Consider the following 23,079-nt stretch of genomic DNA (forward strand, 5'->3'; position numbering starts at 1 on the left):
TAAACCTCCCTAAATATTAGTATTCTTATCTGCAGAGTGGAAATAATAATATCTACTTCATATGGTTGCTGTGATTATTAAATTATAACGCATATACAAAGCTTTACCCATGCCTGGCACATAATAAACACACAGTAAATTGTACCTAGTGGTGGGGATGGTGGTGGTCTTTGGAGGCAATGGTGGTTGGTGGGTGGCACAGCAGTAGAAATTATATTAATGAGGCTGTCTATGTGGTGTTGATTGAAGAACTCCATGAGGCTCTATCTAGCCACTAATTCAAAGTTTCTCAATTGCTATGCCAAGATATTAACCCTTTCTACCCTCAATATAGCCAGATCAGGACTGGGGTAGATGAAACCCCTGCACTATTTACCTATAGACACAAATATTCTCATCTGTTTACCCCAGTATGTCATACAAATATAATTATCTATGTGTCCCTGTATGGAAAAGACTGGAAAGCACTGCATTTTCCTATCAAGTCTGAAATTCCAAGTTTTAGATATACTAATGGGTTAAATAGCAAGGACAAGGACATTTACTTCAGAAGGTCCTTAGTAAAGATGGAGATGTTTTGTTGAGGAGCAACATTTATTCCCCTCCCAGTAGCTTTTGGATTCAGATAGAGCTAAGTATTGCTGATGAGACGGAACAGAAGTGGGGAGGGTGGATGATGGAGAAAAACCTTGGGTGGTAGAAAGCTGCACCTCAGGGGGATGAGTTTCTCTGAAAGGAGTAACACTGAAGAGAAATGTGGCCTAATTCTCAATTTTCCATACTATTAGCTCTGTCTCATCATTTATTATTACAAGTTTAATGATTTCTCTCCAAGATTCACACCCTTAATTATCTTCTCATTTGTAAAATATACGGACAGCATTAGGATGTGAAGTGGAAGTAAGTTCTAGGAACAAGAATTAAGGTACTAACCATCATTAGCTAACATCTGTATAACACTTTACAGATTGTTCAGCACTTTTCACACATATTCTCTCACATAAAACAGCTGCCTTTTACTCTCTGTACAACTGACAAGCAGATTAATCTCTTTTGTTACGAAGGCACATATGTCTAGAGGTGAACAGTAAAACATAAGTGGCCGAATCTGGGACTTCCCTGGTGGTCCAGTGGTTAAGACTCCGTGCTCCCAATGCAGGGGGACCGGGTTCGATCCCTGGTCAGGGAACTAGATCCCACATGCCGCAACTAAAAGTTCTCTCACACCCCAACGAAGATCCCGCGTGCTGCAACTAAGGCCCGGCAGAGCCAAATAAATAAATAAATATTTTTAAAAAGAAAAAAGAAGAAATGGTCAAATCTTTTACTAAAGGGAAGAGAAGGTAATGCATACATGACCAAAGGTGGGCATTTGTTCAAGTGATTGTTCACACAAAATTACCTTATCACCTCTTCTATAGTAAAGAAAATTTTCCTTTTAAAAGAGTACAAGGGAGTCTTGAAAATGATTTTACATGAGTATGATTTTATGAATATGGTGTATACTGAAGGATCCCATGTGCTACATGGCAATAGCCCCTCCCTCTCATTACCTATTTCAAATTTGGTTAAATCCTGGTAGACAAAACTTTAAGTTTTTCAAAACTGAAAAAGGAGCAAATGTGATTCCTTAATGTTTGTTTTATGAATTCACACTATCTCTAGTAGTTCAATTACTAAGGATTATTTTTCAGTATTGAGAAAGGCATTGTAAAAATATATTGCAGTCATAGTCCTTGGAAACTACTCAAATGTGAGACTAATTGGGGAAAAAATTTTGGAGAGAAATAAAAAATGTTTAGAGTTGGAAGGTAATTTAGTCCAACTTGTCCATTCATTCATTAATACAACAAATGTTTATTGAGTACTTAATATAGTTGGGCACTAAACTTAGTACAGTGGAGATGAAAAATATAGCCATTCATAGTCTAGAGGGGACATACAGTTACAAACAGGGGTGAGGTATAGGGATTACCAGGGAAGACTTCCCTGAAGAGATGACACATGAGATGGGTATTAAAGGATTAATTCGGTAGAGTCAGGAAAAGAAGTGGGAAAAGCACAGTACAAGCAAAGTGAACAGCACATACAAATGCACAGGAGTAAGAAGGAACTGGGTAGTAGCTGCAGATGAAGGTGGAGGTGAGTGTGTGGTTGGTTGTGAAAGGCATTGTACACACACTGTTCTCAAATTTGATTGAAAGGTGATGGATATAATAGAAGAAACTTAAGCAAGAGAATGACATGAGTGGATTTTCCTATTAGGATATTATTTTGGTAGTAGTGTGGAGAATGTTTTGCAGTGTGGGCAAGAAGAAAAGCAGGAAGAATAGTCAGTCATTGTCATAATCCATGTAAGAGTGAGAAGGGGATGCCTCTGAGAGATAACCAGATGGTACAAAGGCCCAGAGCTGATGATTGATTTAACTTGGAGAGGTATAGAAATGTGTGTAAACTTATCTCACATAGGAGCTAACTGACATAGAGTGTCTAAGTGACTTGACCGGGGTCATTCAGCCAGTTAGCAGCAGAGCCAGTATTAAATGTCAAGTCCATTGTTCTCACTATTATAGTATGCAGTTATTCGTAAATCAGATTTTTAAAAAATCAGGTCACATTGAAAATGTCTTAAAGGGAACTTGCTACTTAAGAAATCCTTTGTATATACATTGCAAAAAGTACAATAACTCCTCTAATTTACATTCTAAAATAGTCTCAAGAGTGTCCTGAGTTTATATTTATCTGATCATATAGTAAAAAGTTTTGTTCTTTTTAAAATAGATTTTCAGTATTATATGTGATTGAAAAGTATGCTGTTTTTCTATGTGGTTATAGCAGTAGCACAACCTTCGAAAGTGGGACAAACAGTGAAGATGTTAAGAAAGCCAGTGTTCTACTGATGCGTAAATTGTACATGATGATGCAGAACCTTGGACCCCTTCCTAATGATGTTATACTTACTATGAAACTCCACTACTATAATGCAGGTAGGTGGAGACCTCTAGTCAAATTCCTTCTTCAGTGGTGAAGTAAATGTTTTGGATAAATAGAAGGATTTTGGCAAGCATTTGAAAGAGATGTCTGTTGTTACACATGAAAGATTATGCTGACTTGTTCTCCTGAAACTCAACAGTTTTCTTGGTTTTCTGCCCTTTTCATTTTGCAGTGACCCCACATAACTACCATCCCCCTGGTTTTAAAGAAGGGGTAAACTCACACTTCCTGCTGTTCGAGGGGAAGCCTGTAAACCTGCAAGCGGGATTGGTCTCCACTGGCTTTCATAGCATGAAATTAAAAGTCACAACTGAGGCCACCAGAGTGTCTGATTTGGAGAACAGAGTCTTTCAGGAGAGCAGCACTACAGAGATCGCCCATCAGGGTCTAGACTGTGATGAAGAGGAAGAGGAAGAGGAATGCAACAATCACGTAAGGCAAAGCTGTAGCGACCGTCCATTGCTTCAGTTAAACCCAGTTGACATTTTTCAGTTCATACACAGGTCATATCATAGTAACAGGATCCAATGGAGTGTGCTGGGTGTAAAAACTGAAACAAAACTAGCCCCTAACCTCGAGTCTTTATTCTAAAAAAGCTATTCTAAAAAAACTATCTTTGAGAAGGAAATATACTCTGTTAGATTAAGTGGTCCATGCCTAGGAGAAAAAAAAGACTTTCTAATATACTTCTTTTTATAAAAGGTACCCATGAATTTAGGAAATTTTGGATTTTCTATAACTTATAAGAGCATATTAAACATATTTTAAAATATTATAGGTGTTTATTCATACTCACTGCAAGTATAAGTAAGTTCTTGATTACTGGGGTAGAAAATTGTTATGGATAAACCTAAGTCAGAGTGCATTCATTTTCACTGCTGTAGATTATTCTACTCTTGACAGACATTCTTTCTTCCTCTGCAATTGTTATAAACATTCATGTATACACCTCCTCGTACACATATGCAAGAGTGTCTCCAGGGAATATACCAAAGAGTTCTAGGGCTTGCACATTTTCAACTTTATTAGGTAATGAAAAACTGTTCTCTAAAATGGTTGTACCAATTTATGCTCCACCAAAAGTGGAGGGAGTGCTGTACATTATTGTCAATACTTTTTTTTTTTAAGTAATACTTTAAATTTTATTTATTTATTTAGTTAGTTATTTATGGCTGCATTGGGTCTTTGTTGCTGCGCGCGGGCTTTCTCTAGTTGCAGCGAGCGGGGCTACTCTTTGCTGGTGCGCGGGCTTCTCATTGCGGTGGCTTCTCTTGTTGGGAAGCACAGGCTATAGACACGCGGGTTCAGTAGTTGTGGCTTGCGAGCTCTAGAGCGCAGGCTTAGTAGTTGTGGCGCATGGGCTTAGTTGCTCTGTGGCATGTGGGATTTTCGCAGACCAGGGCTCGAACCCATGTCCCCTGCATTGACAGGCAGATTCTTAACCACTGCGCCACCAGGGAAGTCCCCTTGTCAATACTTAATTTTACCCAAGTTTATGTTTTCTGCCTAACTCCTGGATGTAAATGGTAATGCTTCATGATTTGATTTTGATTTGCATTTCCCTGATTATTAATGAGTTTAAGCATCTTTTCATGTATATTGGCTGTTCTGGTTTTCTTATGTATAAAGTAACTGTTCAAGTCTTTCATGCATTTTTCTATTGGATTATTTATCTTTTCCTCATTGATTTAAAAATATGTTCTGAATAGTAATTATTTTTCATTATTTATGTTGCAATTTTTTTTCAGGTTTGTGGCTTGTCTCTTCACTTTCTTTAAGATGTTTTTTGCTAAAGAGAAGTTCTTAATTTTTTTTTTTTGAGAGGTTCTTAATTTTAATGTAGTCAACTCTTTTCCTCTAATATGTGCTTTTGGATATTAAGAAATTCTTCCTTATCTGAGTTCATTTTTAATATTCTCCTCTATTTTGTTATAAAAAATTTAAGGTTTTTCTTTTTACATTTTTATTCCACTTGGAGTTTATTTTTATTTGTGGGGTAAGGTAAACCAGACCCCTTTTACATTTTAAAATCCAAGTATAATATACATACAGAAAAATACATATATCATAGTGATACAGCTCAATAAATATTCACAAACTGAACACCAGGGCTGGGATGAGAGTGAGGCAAACAAGGTAAGAGTGAGTACCACCTTAAATATTACTTCCTAGGTATCTTGTTTGCCTCACCCCATTCCAGCCCTAATGAATACACATGTGAAATCAGCACCCAGATCAAGAAACAAAATACTACCAGCACCTTGAGAAAACTCAGTCTTACTTTGCAGTCACTGTTCTACTCAACAGGAGTATCTCTATCCTGGCTTCTATTAGCATAGATTAGTTTCTCTTGTTTTTTATTTTATAGATGTGGAATCATGGAGTATGAAACATTTTTTCACTGCTTTGAACATTCCGAACATGTTTTTTAGTGAAATATATACACATTTCTGGAGGGAATAGATTTACTAGGAGTAGAATTGCTGGGTCACAGGATATGAGTACATTTAGCTTCAATAGATACTACAAAACAATTTCCAAAGTGCTTGTGCCAATTTACACTTCCATCAGCAAGTTTTGGTTGCTCCACATCCTCATCAACTGTTGGCATTTTCCATCTTTTTAATTTTAGCCATTCTGGTGGGTGTGTAGTGGTAGGTCATTGTGGTTTTAATTTGTAGTTTCCTGATGACTAATGAAGATGAGCACATTTTCACATGTTTATTGGCCATGTTGGATGTCCTCTTTCGTGAAATGTCTTTTCAAGTCATTTGTCATTTTTCTATTGGGTTCTATTGGGTTTGTCTTTCATTCTTATGGATTTGTAGGAGTTCTGAATATATATTCCACATATAAGTCCTTTGTCAGATACATGTATTGTGAATATCTCTTCAACTTTCTAACTTGCCTTTTTACTCTCTTAACGGTGTATTGTGATGAACAGAATATTAATTTTAATATAGTTCAACTTATCAATCTTTTCGGCTATCTTCGGCAGTTTTTATTTAAAAATTTTTATCCACTCTAAAGTTTACAGAGATGTACTCTATGTTTTTCTCTAACAAGGAGAAATAGCTGCAGAAACAGAAGTGATTTTTTAAATTATAAGATACCTCCATGAATAACATCATACCAAAAATATAAATAACTGACCTTTCTCTCCCCTATCTTCAAGTATTTATATATTTTGGTATGACGTTATTCATGGAGGTCTCATAATTTTAAAAATTGCTTCGGCTTCTGTAGTTATTTCCCTGTTTTTATATCTGGTATTTATTTGTGCCCCATTCATTTTTCTTGGTTAGATTGGCCCCAAATCAGTATTTTTTATTACTCTTTTCAAAGTCATCTTTTTTTCTTTTTTTTTTTTTTTTTTGCGGTACGCGGGCCTCTCACTGTTGTGGCCTCTCCCGCTGCGGAGCACAGGCTCCGGACGCGCAGGCCCAGCGGCCATGGCTCACGGGCCCAGCCGCTCCGCGGCATGTGGGATCCTCCCGGACCGGGGCAAGAACCCGTGTCCCCTGCATCGGCAGGCGGACTCTCAACCACTGCGCCACCAGGGAAGCCCTCAAAGTCATCTTTTAGTTGTGCTGATCTCTTCTGTTGCTTTGTTTTTCTATTTTGCTCATGTTTTGTTTTTATCTTTGCCTTCTTCTATTTCTCTGGTTTGGTTTTGTCTCCCTTATTCCAAACTGATCTCTCCATCAATATATAGACATATATATTCTACGAGTACCTCGAATTCAGTATCAAATGGAATTTCAACTTCTTACCAAACATGCTCTTCTTCCTCCCAGGTTCCTTATCTTTGTATTTCATTAAAACTTTACCAAGCAGCCTGACCAGGAATGTGTTCAACTCCTATTTTCTTCTCACTTTTCACAGTCTTTTGGTTGCCATTTCTGTCTGTTTTGTATCTGAAATACTTCTCCAGTCTGGCCCTATTGCCATTGTACTGATTCAGGCTGTCATCATTGCTTTCTTGGTGAAGGACAGCTGAGCCTCCTAACTGAGTCTCCCTGATGTCAGCATTGCCCCTCTAATTTGTCTTCCAGAGTGCCAGAGAGTGAGGGTACTAAAACTATGATGATCATTTTCAAATATTTCAAGTTGATTTATTTTGTGTAATTTCAAAGGTCAGAATGAGAGCCAGAAAATGAAAATTACATTGGCTGGGTGAGGTGTGCAGAGGTTGATTTTGGCTCAAGAGAAGGAAGAACTTTCTCTTAAAAAAACTTTTAAAGCAATATCATAATGATATTAAAGTAATTTAAAAAGCAGTGCAAATCTTCCAGCTGTCCTACCATCCCATCCCATCACTACTCTTTTCTTTCCTTTTTTTTTTTTTTTTTTTGGCCACACCACGGCATGGGGGGTCTTAGTTCCCCAACCAGGGATCAAATTTGTGCCCCCTGCAGTGGAAGCACAGAGTCTTAACCGCTGGACTGCCAGGGAAATCCCTGTTTTCATTTTTATATTTTCCATCCCATCTAGTCTTTTTCCACAGATATACATATTTATACATGATTTTAATCATGGTATAAATATAAATTTGTTTTATTGATAATTTTATACTTAATATTAATTTTATAGCTATGTCCTACCTTACTCTTCATATTTTTAATTTTAATGAACTTTTTTTTCCATTTAGGTATTATACCATTTTCCTACATTAAATATTTAAGTTAATTCCTGATTTTACTACTATAAATGGTGTTGTAATAAATACCTTTGTATGTATGGCAGAATTTTCCCTTATTTTCTAAGGGTATAGTATCAGCAGTGAAATTTACAGAGCCTGAAAATTTGTATAGCTCTCAAATGAGTATTATCATTTTCCAGAAGCTTCCAGCTTCTCTACCTCCTCAGGATGGATTTTCTAAAAAAGACAACTACTTGATAAAACTGACTGTCTTGAGAAGGGTGAATGCTTTTCGACAGCTGTGTTCAAGTACAGGTATATACTATGTTCAAGATAGAGTACAGATGATTGTCTCTAGGGTGTTGCAAGAGAAAATCATGATTTAGGGGGAAGGTTGAACTAGACTGACCTCTGAGGTCCCTTCCATGCTAAGATTCCCTGGGTTATATTTTGAATTCCTATTAAGAGAATAATGCCCTACTAAGCACTGTGAGGAAAATTAAGACATATAAAATATAGTTTCTACCTTTGAGAACTCTAGCTGAAGAGACAATATCTACATGATATAAAGAAAAATAATACTGGAGAGTATATGAATGATAGAAATAATATTAACTAACAATACTGAGCATGATACTCAGGGCTTCACATGTATTATCACTTTAAATCTTCCCAGCTATTTTATGAGGTAGATTCTATTATTATCCTGATTTTACAAAGGAGAAAACTGAAACTTAGAGAAATTTGCCCAAGGCTACAGATACAGTGAATAAGTAGCAGTGCCAGAATTCAAATCAAGGCAGTTGGACTCCAAAGCCTGTGCTCTTAGGATACAGAAATAAAGGTAAACTGGCACTGTGTGGGAAGGTTTCATTGAGTTGATTTTATGGATACATCAGTTTGATTGGCAGAGATTAGGGCAGAGGACGTTCCAGGCAAGTTGGAAAGTACAGTGTGGTAGCATCAGAACTTCTGTCTCTATGATTTGGAATTCCAATTCTGAACCTTCCACATCTTTTCCTGTATCCTACCTGGCTTTGCTGAAATCTCTACTTTTCATAAACTTTAACTCAAAGATTTTTAAAAGCTTTTTTAAATCATAAAATTTTTCTATTAAAATATGAAGTTTACAAAATCTTGATCAAAACAGCTTATACTGCTTTTTCACCAGTGATCCATAGTAAAGAAGTAATTTAACATAATCATCTTGTGAGGTTATTGTAAGATTGAAAAAAATATTTTAATACAATTTTCTTTTTCAGGTTATTTCTTTCTTTTTTTTTTTTAACATATGATATCACTTTTTTTTTTTGGTAGGAGTTTTTATTAATTAATTGTTTGTTTTTGCTGTGTTGTGTCTTCATTTCTGTGCGTGGGCCTTCTCTAGTTGTGGCAAGCGGGGGCCACTCTTCATCGCGGTGCGCGGGCCTCTCACTATCGCGGTCTCTCTTGTTGCGGAGCACAGGCTCCAGACGTGCAAGCTCAGTAGTTGTGGCGCACGGGCTTAGTTGCTCCGTGGCATGTGGGATCCTCCCAGACCAGGGCTCGAACCTGTGTCCCCTGCATTAGCAGGCAGATTCTCAACCACTGTGCCACCAGGGAAGCCCTCAGGTTATTTCTTATCTCAGTCACAGAAAGACAAATATAAAAGATTTCTACCAGTAGTTGAAATTATTCAATATTTGTACTCTTCATTTTCTGGTGTGATCCTTAAGATCTGAAGAACAATGTAAAACTGAGATCATAGTTTGGCAATGGATTCAGAAATGATTAAAGGAGATAAACTTGAAATTTAAAATTTCTTAGATGATAAGAACTCTTTTTTTTTTTTCTTTTTTTCTTTTTTGCGGTACGCGGGCCTCTCACTGTTGTGGCCTCTCCCGTTGCGGAGTACAGGCTCCGGACGCGCAGGCTCAGCGGCCATGGCTCACGGGCCCAGCCGCTCCGCGGCATGTGGGATCCTCCCGGACCAGGGCACGAACCCGTGTCCCCTGCATCGGCAGGCGTACTCTCAACCACTGTGCCACCAGGGAAGCCCAAGAACTCTTTTTTTTTTTTTTCAAAATTTATTTATTTATTTATTATTTTTGGCTGTGTTGGGTCTTCGTTTCTGTGCGAGGGCTTTCTCTAGTTGCGGTGAGCGGGGGCCACTCTTCATCGCGGTGCACGGGCCTCTCACTATCGCGGCCTCTCCTGTTGTGGAGCACAGGCTCCAGACGCGCAGGCTCAGCAGTTGTGGCTCACGGGCCTAGTTGCTCCGCGGCACGTGGGATCTTCCCAGACCAGGGTCAGAACCCGTGTCCCCTGCATTGGCAGGCAAGTTCTCAACAACTGCGCCACCAGGGAAGTCCCCAAGAACTCTTAAAACCTAACTCCACTTGGAAAATAGGACACAGAACCCAAGTAAAGAGACCAAGGAATCCCAGGACGAAACAGGGTTATGTAGAACTGTCTGAAAAACCCTGTCCCAAATGTGTCCTTATTTTATCTACCTCTGAGACATCTTCAGGACAGGTCTTACTTCCTTGTAGGGGTGGTTTAAGCTTAAGGCCTTAGGTAGTAAGGACACACAAACACAGTGGCACCTCACAGTACTCTGTGAAGTTGGACCTGTTTTCTCTGTTTCAGTCAGCTGGACGGATAGCAATAGACATATACACTAGAGAGAGGCTCTTGGACAGGTTTCTTTTTTTTTTTTTTGCGGTACGCGGGCCTCTCACTGTTGTGGCCTCTCCCGTTGCGGAGCACAGGCTCCGGACGCGCAGGCTCAGCAGCCTTGGCTCACGGGCCCAGCCGCTCCGCGACATGTGGGATCCTCCCGGACCGGGGCATGAACCTGTGTCCGCTGCATCAGCAGGCGAACTCTCAACCACTGCGCCACCAGGAAAGCCCTGGATAGGCTTCTTTAAAGAATTCACCTATGTGGTGACAATAACCACATGTTCTGGAATTGGTTGTAGAATCTTATTTAAATTTTATGCTAAGTTTAAATGCTGAGGGAAAAGTACTTCTTTCTAATAGAGGTACTTAACCCAGGCTCCTTAAAGGACTAGTAATTACTGATACATCCAGACAGCTATAAAAAGATGGAGAGCTAATGTTGCACATGTCTATTGTAGAGACTGATGGTCCTAGTTTATTAAGACATTACAGCTCTTTGGGAATTCGTATTTTTATCAATTTTTAAGTGGGGATCCATAGGCTATACTTTTCTAATTTTCTGAGCTTTCTATGAGTTTTTGTACCTTCAGAAAGGGTTGCTTTTTCTTTTTGATGAAGTCCACAAAATAATACATATAACAATATATGCCTTTTTTTCCCTGCGTGAAGGCCATTTTTTTCCCTGTGTGAAGGCCATTTCTTACCTTTTGTGCTAACACATTTGATTAAAGTGTAAATGATTTGTTTTTGAGAAATTAGAATGTAAAGTACATTGGTGCCAAAGTAAATGGTACCATTTAAGTGTGGACTAGAAAGATATTTTCTGTAATTCCTTAGAATTGCATTGTATTCTAGTCAGTGGATTAAAACAAGAGCCTTTTCATTCAGAATCTATTTTCTCCCACTAAACTCTGAACTGAACTTTTGCATTTTTGAGGTATAGTCTGATGATTTTCACAGTATTACATCTCTTGAAGCATATATGCCTTGTTTGATACAATGTAGTGTTGACAAGAATATCTTAGATTCTTGGAAATAGAGTTGATTATTGAAAACGTTGGAAGAGGCACATTATCTACAGAAAATATTCAGACTTAAAAACCACACATCATTCTCTCTTTGTCATGGGGCTATAGTCCTTTTCACAAAGTTTCTTTTTGTCAAATAGGAAATTTTTTCAATTAATTTTTCTGTTCTGCATTACAGAATATAATTGTTATCCTCTGTTAACCATGAAAAGAGGAATGAAAGTTGGTTGACTTTTCCATCAGTCATATAAATCATCTCTTTTTTTAAATGAATCACTCTATAACATACCAGAGAATTATCTCCTTCTTTTGTGAGCGGGAAGAGCCACTCTGATGATCTGTGTATGTTTCATTTACATAAAGAAAAAAAGAGTATATTGATATATATATATTACAACAGAAGAAAAGCATAGTGAGTAATCTTAGGTAATAACACTTTGGATGTTACTATTATTAAACCCTAGCATTAAAAGAAGTAAGTTTTGTTTTTTTAAAAAAGGAGTAAGACTGAAAATGTTCTTTCTGGTTTAAAAAAATACCTGTAATAATCTGAAATAATACAATGTTATCATTATACTAAAACCAGTGTAATATTAGGCTCTATTTAGAGTTTTTTAAAAAATAAAGACTTTATTGAGATTTAGTCAATTACATATTGGAAAAAATATAATGATAATGTTACTTAATTATATAGAACTATATACAGTTGGCCAATTTTTCTAATACTTGTTTTATGTGCTGCTAGTTTTCCATCTGAAGTTACATTGCCTGTTGGTAAACAGATGAGATTATGGTTTGTAACAAACCCAGGCATTGTAAGGAGAGTAATTCTTTTGGTATTTATATTAGGATCTCAAAATTGAGATTTAAGACTTCAGAAGATCAGTCCTTCAGACAGTGATAAAGAGGAGCTAGAAACTGAAGTATATATATATCCTCGATGGAGCCACCACCTGAAATTTGCTTCTTCCTGTATGATGGAGGGCTCCTCCTGCTTTGATAACCAAATTCAGAACAAACAGAAACCTTATAGCTAATGGCACTGGTCTGACATTAAAACAAGTCTACACTTAGCTCATTGTGAAGGAAGTTTAAAATAATATTCTAAAATACTCTAATCAACCATAAGGTATCAACATTTATTCAGTCAGCAAATTTATACTGAAGCCTATCATGCTTGACTCACTGTACAAAGATAAACACGTCAAATCCCTGATTCAGAATCGCTCAGGAGAAATGGAACAAGTAGCTGTTATATAAATAATAATAATAATCAGCATTTATTAAGTGCCTACAAAGGGCTTTATATACACATGGCTTCAATTGATCCCAACAACTTTGCAGAACGTTTTATAGCTGAAGGAACAGAAGTTCATAGACATTAAGTAGCATATCCAAGGTTGCCCAACTAGAAAGCATCAGAGTCAGTATCAGAGAACCTAGGTCTCTCTGGCTCCAAAGCTCATCCTCAGTCCATTAAACCTTACATTCATTCATGTAGGAGAGAATGTTAAAAATCCCACAAGAGAGCAAAAATCCTATAGAATGATTAAATTCCACTTTTATTCATGAAGGAATAATGTAACAGACTTGTTCTCCTGTTATAAAAAATTAGGAAACTGGGTAAAATATATGAAGCAACTGTTTTCAGACATTAGATAACAGGAAAGGCAAAACTGTGATCCCTGAGAGAAGAAAAACAAGGTGAGCCTTAAAACTGCACCTTCCATCAGGGGGTTCTTTCTGGACCACCGGTGTGGGAAGGGGGAACCCAAGCAGAGCATGGCATCTTGCTGGGTTGAAGAAATAGACTGGAGTTTGAGGAAGCTGAAGCACCTGGGGACAGAGTATCAGAAGGGAGGGATCTACAGAGAGAAAGAGCTCCAGAAATCATCACTGGCATCCCTTGAGTCTTTTGTTGAATATTCAGCTTCTCAAGTATGGGTTGAAATTCTACAAGGTTGGACACAGAAAACTATTGGGGGAACTGTAAAAGAGTCTAAGAACTCTCACAAGACTGACAGACATTCACCTAACAATCAGTTATGTGGAGAGACCTTGTTGAACACCTGGAACATTCAATAGAGACTCCAGAAGGGTTACACCTTAGCATGAAGGCTAAACCAATCCTTTAGTGAAGTCCTCCAAACTGAATTCTAACAGCTTAAAAACAAGCCTTGAAAGGATCAAGCTTATTTGCCTGCCAAAATAGCATTCAACACTTTTTAGAGGAAAACAAAGTCCAAACACTCAACTATGTAAAATTCTTATTGTCCAGAATCCGATAACAATTCATTCACATGTAAAGCAGCAGAAAAACTGACCTATAACCAAGGAAAATTAGTCAATAGAAGGAGACCCAGAAATGCCAGCAATGATAAAATTAGCAGATAAGGACTTTAAAACAACTATTATACCAAGTGCAATAATAACCTATGTTTACACAAAAACATGTATACAAATGTTTATAGTGACATTATTTGTAATCTCCCAAAACTGGAAACAACCAAGATGTTCTTTAATGGGAGAATGGATAAATTTAAAATAAAAAAGAACAAACTACTGGTACCTGCAACATCATGGATCAGTTGCAAATACATCATGCTAAGTGAAAGAAGCCAGCATCAAAAGACTACATACTGTATGATTCTATTTATACAACATTTTTTTCTCGAACGGCTTTATTGAGATATAATTCATATACCATACAAATTGCCCACTTAAAGTATACAATTCAATGGTTTTTAGTATGTTCAAAGAGTTGTGTAACTATCATCACAGTCAATATTAGAACATTTTCATCACCCCAGAAAGGAACCCCATACCCTTTAACTAACACCTCCCTATTTCCTCTTTCCATCTCTCCCCCAAGTCTTAAGCAACCATTAATCTATTTTCTGTCTCTATAGATTTTCTTATTCTGAATATTTCATATAAGTGAAGTCACACAATATATTGTGTTTTGTGACTGGCTTCTTTCACTTAGCATTATGTTTTCAAGTTTCACCCATGTGGTGGCGTGTATTGGTGCTTCATTCCTTTTTATGGCTGAATAATATTCCATTGTATGGGTAGACCACATGTTTATCTATTCATCAGTGATGGACAATTAGGTTGTTTCTACCTTTTGGCTATTATGAATAATGCTACTATAAACATTCATGTGGGACTTCCCTGGCAGTCCAGTGGTTAAGACTCCGTGCTTCCACTGCAAGGGGTTCGATCCCCGGCCAGGGAACTAAGATCCTGCATCATGCCAACAACAACAACAACAACAACAACAACAAAATGAAAAAACATTCATGTACAAGTTTTTTGGAACACTTATTTTTAATTCTCTTGGGTATATACCTAGGGGTGGCATTGCTGGGTCCTATTAACTCTGTTTAATCACTTGAAGAACTCCAAAACTGTCTTCTAAAGTGGCTGCACCATTTTATATTTCCCCCTGCAGTGTATGCAAGTTCTAATTTTCTTCACATCCACAAAAAGACTTATGTCACTTTTTGATTCTAGCCATCCTAGTAGGTATGAAGTAACTGGTATCTCGTTGTTATGATTTCTATATCTGTAGCAACTAGTGATATCATTGTTTATTGTCCATTTATATGTCTTTCATGGAGAAATGTTTATTCAGATATTTTGCCCATTTTTAAGTTAGGTTATTTGTAAACAACAATAAAAACTGTTGTTTTTTTTTGAGGTGTAAAAATTCTTTATTTCCTGGGTACAGTCTCTTAACAGATGTATGACTCGGAAATATTTTCTCCCATTCTATGAGTTGTCTTTTCATTTTTGTGATGGTGTCCTTTGAAGCACAATTGGTTTTTAATTTTGATCAAGTCCAAATTATCCATTTTTTCTCTTGTTGCTTATGCTTTGTGCGATGTGTGTATGTGATATCCAAGAATCCTTTGCCAAATCCAAGGTCATGAAGAGTTACTCCTTTGTTTCCTTCTAGGAGTTTTATAGTTTTAGCTCTTACATTTAGATCTTTGATACAGTCTGAGAGTCAATTTTAGTATATGGTGTGAGGTAAGAATCTGACAGCATGCTTTTGCATGTGGATATTCCAACACCATTTGTTCAAAAGACTGTTCTTTCTCCCTGAAATGGTCCTAGTGCTCTTGTCAAAATCAGTTGACCATAGGCAGGTGGTTTTATTTCAGGACTCTCAATTCTATTCCATTAGTCTATGTGTCTATCCTTATGCCAGTACCACACTGTCTTGATTACCATTGTTTTGTAATAAGTTTTGAATCAAGTATGAGTCCTCCTACTTCCTTCTTTTTTCTCAGGATTGTTTTGGTTATTCTGAGTTCTTTGCAATTTCATATGAATTTGAGAATCAGCTTGTCAATTTCTATAAAGAAGTCTGCTAGGATTCACATAGGGATTGCATTGAATCTCAAGATCAGTTTGGGGATTAATGACATCTTAATAATATTAAGCGTTTTGATCCATGAACATGGGATATTTATCCATTTATTTAGATTTTCTTTAATTTCTTTCAGCAATGTTAGTTGCACAAATCCTGTTAGTTCTGTTTCTCTGCAGAACCCTAGATAATACACTTGCTGAACTTGTTAGTTCTAATAGTTTTTTAGTGGATTCTTTAGGATTTTCCACATACAAGATCATGTCATCTGCAAATAGATACACTTTTACTTCTTCCTTTCCAATCTGGATGCATTTTATTTCTTTTCCTTTTGTAACTGCCCTGGCTAGAACTTCCATTACAATGTTGAATAGAAGCGGTGAGAGTGGACAGCCTTGTCTTGTTCCTGATCTTAGGAGGAAAGCATCCAGTGTTTCACCATTAGGTACGTTATTGACTATGGTTTTTGGGTAGGTGCCTTCTAACATGTTGAATAAGTTTCCTTCTATTCCTAGTTTCTTCAGTGTTTTTTTTTTCTAATCATGAAAGGCTGTTGGATTTTGTCAAATGCTTTTTTTCTATTAAGATGATCAAGTGATTTTGATATGATGTATTACATTAGTTGATTTTTACATATTAAACCAAGCTTGTATTTCTGGGATAAATTCCATTTGGTCATGGGAGATTATATATATATATATTTTTTTCCTGAATTCAGTTTGCTAAAATTTTGTTAAGGATTTTTATGTCCACATATATAAGAGATATTAATCTATAGTTTTCTCTTCTTGTGATGTCTTTGTCTGGTTTGGTATCAGGATAACATTGGCCTCATAAAATGAGTTGGGAAGTGTTCACTCCTTTTCTATAGTTTGTGGAGAGTTTGCATTAGTTTTTCTTTGAATTAAAATAAGCTAGCTGGGTCTGGGTTTTTCTTTCTGGGTAGTTTTAAACTTATTATTAATTCAGTCTCTTCACTTGTTATAGATCTATTTAGATTTTCTATTGATATTTCTTCTTGAGTCAGTTTTAGTAGTTTGTGTCTTTCTAGGAATTTATTATTTCAGCTATGTTATCTCTATTGACATATAACTGGTTGTAGTACTCCTTTATACTGCTTTCTTATATTTTTGTAAAGTCAGTAGTAATGTTTGCTGTTTTATTTATTTATTTATTTATATTTATTTATTTTTGGCTGCATGTGGGCTTTCTCTAGTTGTGGTGAGCGGGGGGCTACTCTTCATTGTGGTGCACGGGCTTCTCATTGCGGTGGCGTCTCTTGTTGTGGAGCACGGGCTCTAGGCACACGGGCTTCAGTAGCTGTGGCACGTGGGCTCAGTAGTTGTGGCTCACGGGCTCTAGAGCACAGGCTCAGTAGTTGTGGTGCACGGGCTTAGTTGCTTCCAGGCATGTGGGATCTTCCTGGACCAGGGCTCAAACCCGTGTCCCCTGCATTGGCAGGTGGATTCTTAACCACTGTGCCACCAGGGAAGCCCTGCTGTTTTATTTCTGATTCTAGTAATTTGAGTCTTTTCTCTTGTTTTCTTGGCTACAGGTTTGTCAATTCTGTCAGTCTTTCAAAGAACCAGCTTATGGATTCATCAGTTTTCTCTATTGTTTTTCTCTATTCTCCATTTCATAAATTTCCAATACAGTCTTTATTACCTTTCTTCTGCTTGTTTTAGATTTAGTTTGCACTTCTCCATCGTCTTAAGGAGGAAGTTTAGGTTCTTTGAGATCTTTCTTCTTTCTTAATATAGGCATTTACACCTATTAAATTCCCTCTAAGCACTGCTGTTTTAGCAGTGTTATGTTTTGTTCTGTTGTATCTTCTTTTTTATTAATCTCAAATGATTTTCTGACTTCTCTTTTGATTTCTTTTTCAACACATTGGCTATATAGGAGTGTGTCGTTTAATTTTCATGTATTTGTGTGTTTCCTCGATTTTATTCTGTTCTTGATTTCTAACTTTATTCCACTGTAGTCAGAGAATATACTTTTAATTATTTTTATCCTTTTAAATTTATTTGAGATTTGTTTTATGAGTTAACATATGGTCTTTGCTGGGGAATTCCACATGCACTTGGGAAGAATGTATATTCTGCTGTTATTGGATATAGTGTTTTATAGATGTCTGTTAGGTCTAGTTGGTTTATACTATTTTTCAGTCCTTTTATTTCCTTATTAATCTTCTGTCTAGCTGTTCTACTCATTACTAAAATTGGGGTATTGAAGTCCCCAACTGTTATTGTTGAATTGCCTGTTTCTCCCTTCACTTCTGTCAGTTTTTGCTTCATGTAATTTTGTGTTCTATTGTTAGGTGTGTATATATGTTTATAATTATTTTATCTTCTTGATGGATTGGCCCTTTTATCATCATAAAATGTCCCTCATTATCTCCAGTAACAATCGCTTCCTTTTGATGGGATTGTTTAATCCATTCACACTAATGTTATTATTATTATTATTTTAAAGTCTTTATTGAATTCATTACAGTATTGCTTCTGTTTTACGTCTTGGTGTTTTGGCTGTGAGGCATGCGTGATCCCAGCTCCCCGACCAGGGATTGAACCTGCACCCCCTACACTGGAAGGTGAAGCCTCAACCACTGGACTGCCAGGGAAGTCCCTAATGTTATTATTGATAAAGTAGGATTTATGACTACCATTTTACTTTTCATTTTCTATGTGTTTGGTTTTTTTGTTCCTCTAGTCTCCTTTACTGCTTTATTTTGTATTGAGTGAATATTTTTAATGAAGCATTTAAAATTAAACATTTTTTCACTAAATTTTTTGGTTTTTTAATTGGTTACTCTATCATATACATCTTAACTCATCAGAATTAGCTTCAGGTTTATGCTAATTTAATTCCAGGGAGATTTAGCAGTGTTACTCCTATATAGCTCTATTCCCTTTCCCCCTTTTCTGTGGTTATTATTGCTATTAATATTACACCTATAATGTTACACACCCAGCAATACATTGTCATAATTATTACTCTGCCATCTGTAGTCATTTTCTTAGCCCAATGCAGCTTTGTTCCTACTCAAGTCCTTTGTGCTTATATTGGCACATATATTACACTTCCTTATGTTATAGATTGAACAATACATTAAATACACATTATTGAATTTCCCCAGGAGTCTCTTCTAACAGGTCTGAGGTGATATCTCATTGTGGTTTTGATTTGCATTTCCCTGATGAGCATCTTTTCATGTGCCTGTTGGTCATCTGCATTTCCTCTTTGGAAAAATGTCTACTTCTTCTGCCCATTTTTTCATCAGGTTGTTTGGTTTTTTTGATGTTGAGTTATATAAGCTGTTTATATATGTTGGATATTAATCCCTTATCGGTCATGTCATTTGCAAATATTTTCTCCCATTCTGTAGGTTGTCTTTTCATTTTGTCAATGGTTTCCTTTGCTGTGCAAAAGCTTTTAAGTTTAATTAGCCCTCATTTGTTTATTTTTGCTTTTATTTCCTTTACTTTTAGGAGACGGATCCAAAAAATTATTGCTGTGATTTATGTCAAAGAGTGTTCTGTCTTTGTTTTCCTCTAGGAGTTTTATAGTATCCAGTCTTACATTTAGGTCTTTAATCCATTTTGAGTTTACTTTTGTAGATGGTGTTCGAGAATGTTCTAATTTCATTCTTTTACAGGTAGCTATCCAGTTTTCCCAGTACCACTTATTTAAGAGACTGTCTTTTCTCCATTGTATATTTTCTTGCCTCCTTTGTTGTAGTGAAATTTATTTCTTAAATAATAAGACTTGAAAGTCAAAATTAGTCCTTGATTGGTGGGCTGCAGAATGGATGTTGTATTAGCAGGCATGAAAACAACATTAATCTCATTGTACATCTCCGTCAGAGCTCTTGAGTGACCAGGTACATTGTCAATGAGCAATAATATTTTGAAAGGAATTTTTTTTTCCTGAGTAGCAGGTCTCAACAGTGTTATCAATAGATATACTGTCATCCAGGCTCTGTTATTCCATTTATAGAGCACAGGCAGAGTAGATTTAGAATAATTCTTAAGGGCCCCAGGATTTTCAGAATGGTAAGTAAACACTGGCTTCAACTTCAAGTCACCAGCAGTATTGGCCCCTAACAAGAGACACAGCCTGTCCTTTGAAGCTTTGAAGTCGGGCATTGGTGTTTCCTCTGTAGCTATGAAAGTCCTAGATGGCATCTTCTTCCAACATAAGGCTGTTTCATTTACACTGAAAATCTGTTATTTAGTGTAGCTACCTTCATTAATTATCTTAGCTAGAACTTCTGGATAACTTGCTGCAGCTTCTATGTCAGAACTTGCTGCTTTATCCACTTTCATGTTATGGAGATGGCTTCTTTCCTTAAACGTCATGAACCAACCTCTGCTAGCCTCAAACTTTTCTTCTGAGAAAAGCTTCTCTGAGCTTCTGAGAGCTTCTTCACCTCTCTAAGCCTTCTTAAAATTGAAGAGAATTAGGACTTTGCTCTGGATTAGGCTTTGGTGTAAGGCAATACTGTGGCTGGTTTGATCTTCTATCCAGACCACTGAAACTTTCTCTATATCAGCAAGCCTGTTTTGCTTTCTTATCATTCATGTGTTCATTGGAGTAGCATTTTTAATTTCCTTCAAAAATTTTTCCTTTGCTTTCACAGCTTGGCTAACTGTTTGCCACAAGAGGCCTAGCTTTGGGCCTAGTATGGCTTTTGACATGCCTTCCTTTATTTAATCTTAAAAAAAACCAAAAAACGTTTTGATTTAAAGTGAAAGACATTCAACTCTTCCTCTCACCTGAACACTTAGAGGCCATTGTAGGGTTATTAATTGGCCTAATTTCAATATTGTTGTGTTCAGGGAATAGAGAGTCCCGAGGAGAGGGAGAGAGATGGGGAACGGCCAGGCAGTGGTGCAGTCAGAACTCACAAAACGGGCTTCCCTGGTGGCGCAGTGGTTGAGAGTCCGCCTGCCAATGCAGGGGACACGGGTTCGTGCCCCGGTCCGGGAAGATCCCACATGCCGCGGAGCGGCTGGGCCCGTGAGCCATGGCCGCTGAGCCTGCGCGTCCGGAGCCTGTGCTCCGCAACAGGAGAGGCCACAACAGTGAGAGGCCCGCGTACCGCAAAAAAAAAAACGAAAAAAGCCCCCCAAAACCTCGCAAAACATTTATTAAGTTCATTGTCTTATATGAGTGCAGTTCATGGTGCCCCCAAAAGAGTTACAATGGTAACAATCAAAAGATCACTGATAACAGATCACCATAACAAATATAACAATAATGAAAAAATTTGAAATATTTTGAGAATTATCAAATGTGACACAGAGACATGAAGTGAGCAAATGCTGTTAGAAAAATGGCACTGACAGACTTGCTCCACACAGCATTGCCACACACCTTCAATTTGTAAAAAACGTAATATTTGCAAAGCACAATAAAATGAGGTATGCCTGTATTAGAAGTCAATAACAATATATCTGGGAAATATATAAAAATTTGGGAAATATTGAAAATATCAATAAAATTGATAAACCTATAAGCTAAACTGATTAAAAAATAGAGAAGACACAAATTTCCAATAACAGGCATGAAAGATCGATATTTCCACAAATCTTACAGATATCAAAAGCAAAATAAAGAAATATTGTAAAAACTGTATTCTGATAAATTGGACAACTTAGATGAAATAGTCACATTCCTTGAAAGGCACAGATTACCAAACTGACACATATAGAAATAGATAAACTTAATAATCTTATATTGTATAAAGGAGTTGAATTTGTAATTGAAACTCTTCGCATAAAGGAAACTCCAGTTTAGATGGTTTCACTGGTGAATTCTTTCAAACAATTAAGAAAGAAATAATGCTGATCTTAAACAAACTCTTTAAAAAAATATTGAAGACTTCACAACTCATTTTATGAAGCTGGAATTATCTGATTCTAAAACCAGACAAATACATTATAAGAAAAGAAAACTCTGAACCAAACAGTACCAATAGCTCTCATGACTGACTATAGATGCAAGTATCTTTAACAAAATATTAGCAAATCTAATTCAGCAATATATAGAAAGAAAAATACATCATGACTATATGGGGTTTATCCCACAAATGCAAGATTGGTTTAAGGTTTTAAAATCAATCAATGTAACTCACCATATTAACAGAATAAAGGAGAAAAACCACATGATCATCTTTATAGATGCAGAAAAAGTGTTTGATGAAATCAACATTTATTTGTAATTTTTTAAAGAGAAACTTCTAGAAGACAAGGAATGGAAGGGAACTTCCTCAACCTTATAAAAGACATTTACACCATGCACCTTTGGTCAATTAATCTATGACAAAGGAAGCAAGAATATACAATGGAGAAAAGACGGTCTCTTTGGGACTTCCCTGGTGGTCCAGTGGTTAAGACTCCGCACTCCCAATGCAGGGGGCTCAGGTTCAATCCCTGGTCAGGGAACTAGATCCCGCATGCTGCAACTAAAGATCCCACATGCCACAACTAAAAATTCCTCATGCCACAAGGGAGATCCCATGTGCTGCAACTAAGACCCGGCACAGCCAAATAAATAACTAAATAAATAATTAAATAAATAAATAATTTAAAAAGATAGTCTCTTCAACAGCTAGTGCTGGGAAAACTGGACAGCTACATGTAAAACATTGAGAATGTTACCTCACACGATATACAAAAACTCAAAATGGATTAAAGACCTATATATGTAAGACCTGAAACCATAAAACTCCTAGAAGGGAACATAGGCAGAACACTCTTTGACATAAATTATAGCAATATTTTTTCAGATCTGTCTCCTCAGGCAAAATAGATAAAAGCAAAAATAAACAAATGGGACCTAATTAAACTTAAAAGGTTTTGCAAAGCAAAGGAAACCACTGACAAAACAAAAAGACAACCTACAGAATGGGAGAAAATGTTTGCAAATGATATGACAGGCAAGGGGTTAATATACAAAATATATAAATAGCACATACTACTCAATATCAGAAAAACAAACAACCTGACCTAAAAAATGGGCAGAGGAACTGAATAGACATTTTCCCAAAGATGGCATGCAGATGGCCAACAAGCACATGAAAAGACGCTCAACACTGCTAATTACTAGAAAAATGCAGGTCAAAACAACGAGATATCACCTTACACCTGTCAGAATGATTATCATTAAAAAGTCTACAAATAGCAAATGTTGGAGAGGATATGGAGAAAAGAGAACCCTTGTACACTGTTGGTGGGAATGTAAATTGGTGCAGCCATTATGGAAAACTGTATGGAGGTTCCTTGAAAAACTAAAAATAGAACTATCATATGATCCAGCAGTTCCTCTCCTGGGTGTATGTTCAGAAAAGACAAAAACACTCATTCAAAAAG

General features: G+C 36.8%; 1 protein-coding gene across 1 annotated transcript in view; it reads left to right on the forward strand.

Moving 5' to 3' along the window:
• The window catches only part of HORMAD2 (HORMA domain containing 2), a 74,893-nt gene that overhangs the window by 22,604 nt on the left and 29,210 nt on the right, over positions 1-23,079 (forward strand). Inside the window, exons 8-10 of the mRNA XM_022550902.2 lie at positions 2,581-2,586; positions 2,836-2,987; positions 3,167-3,426. Of these exons, the coding sequence (XP_022406610.1) occupies positions 2,581-2,586; positions 2,836-2,987; positions 3,167-3,426 (418 nt within the window). The remainder of the gene's footprint in view (positions 1-2,580; positions 2,587-2,835; positions 2,988-3,166; positions 3,427-23,079) is intronic.

The sequence above is a fragment of the Delphinapterus leucas genome, chromosome 14 (assembly GCF_059928025.1).
Source record: "Delphinapterus leucas isolate spDelLeu-1000000601 "Yukka" chromosome 14, BTC_Dleu_Yukka2, whole genome shotgun sequence".
Lineage (NCBI taxonomy): Eukaryota > Metazoa > Chordata > Mammalia > Artiodactyla > Monodontidae > Delphinapterus > Delphinapterus leucas.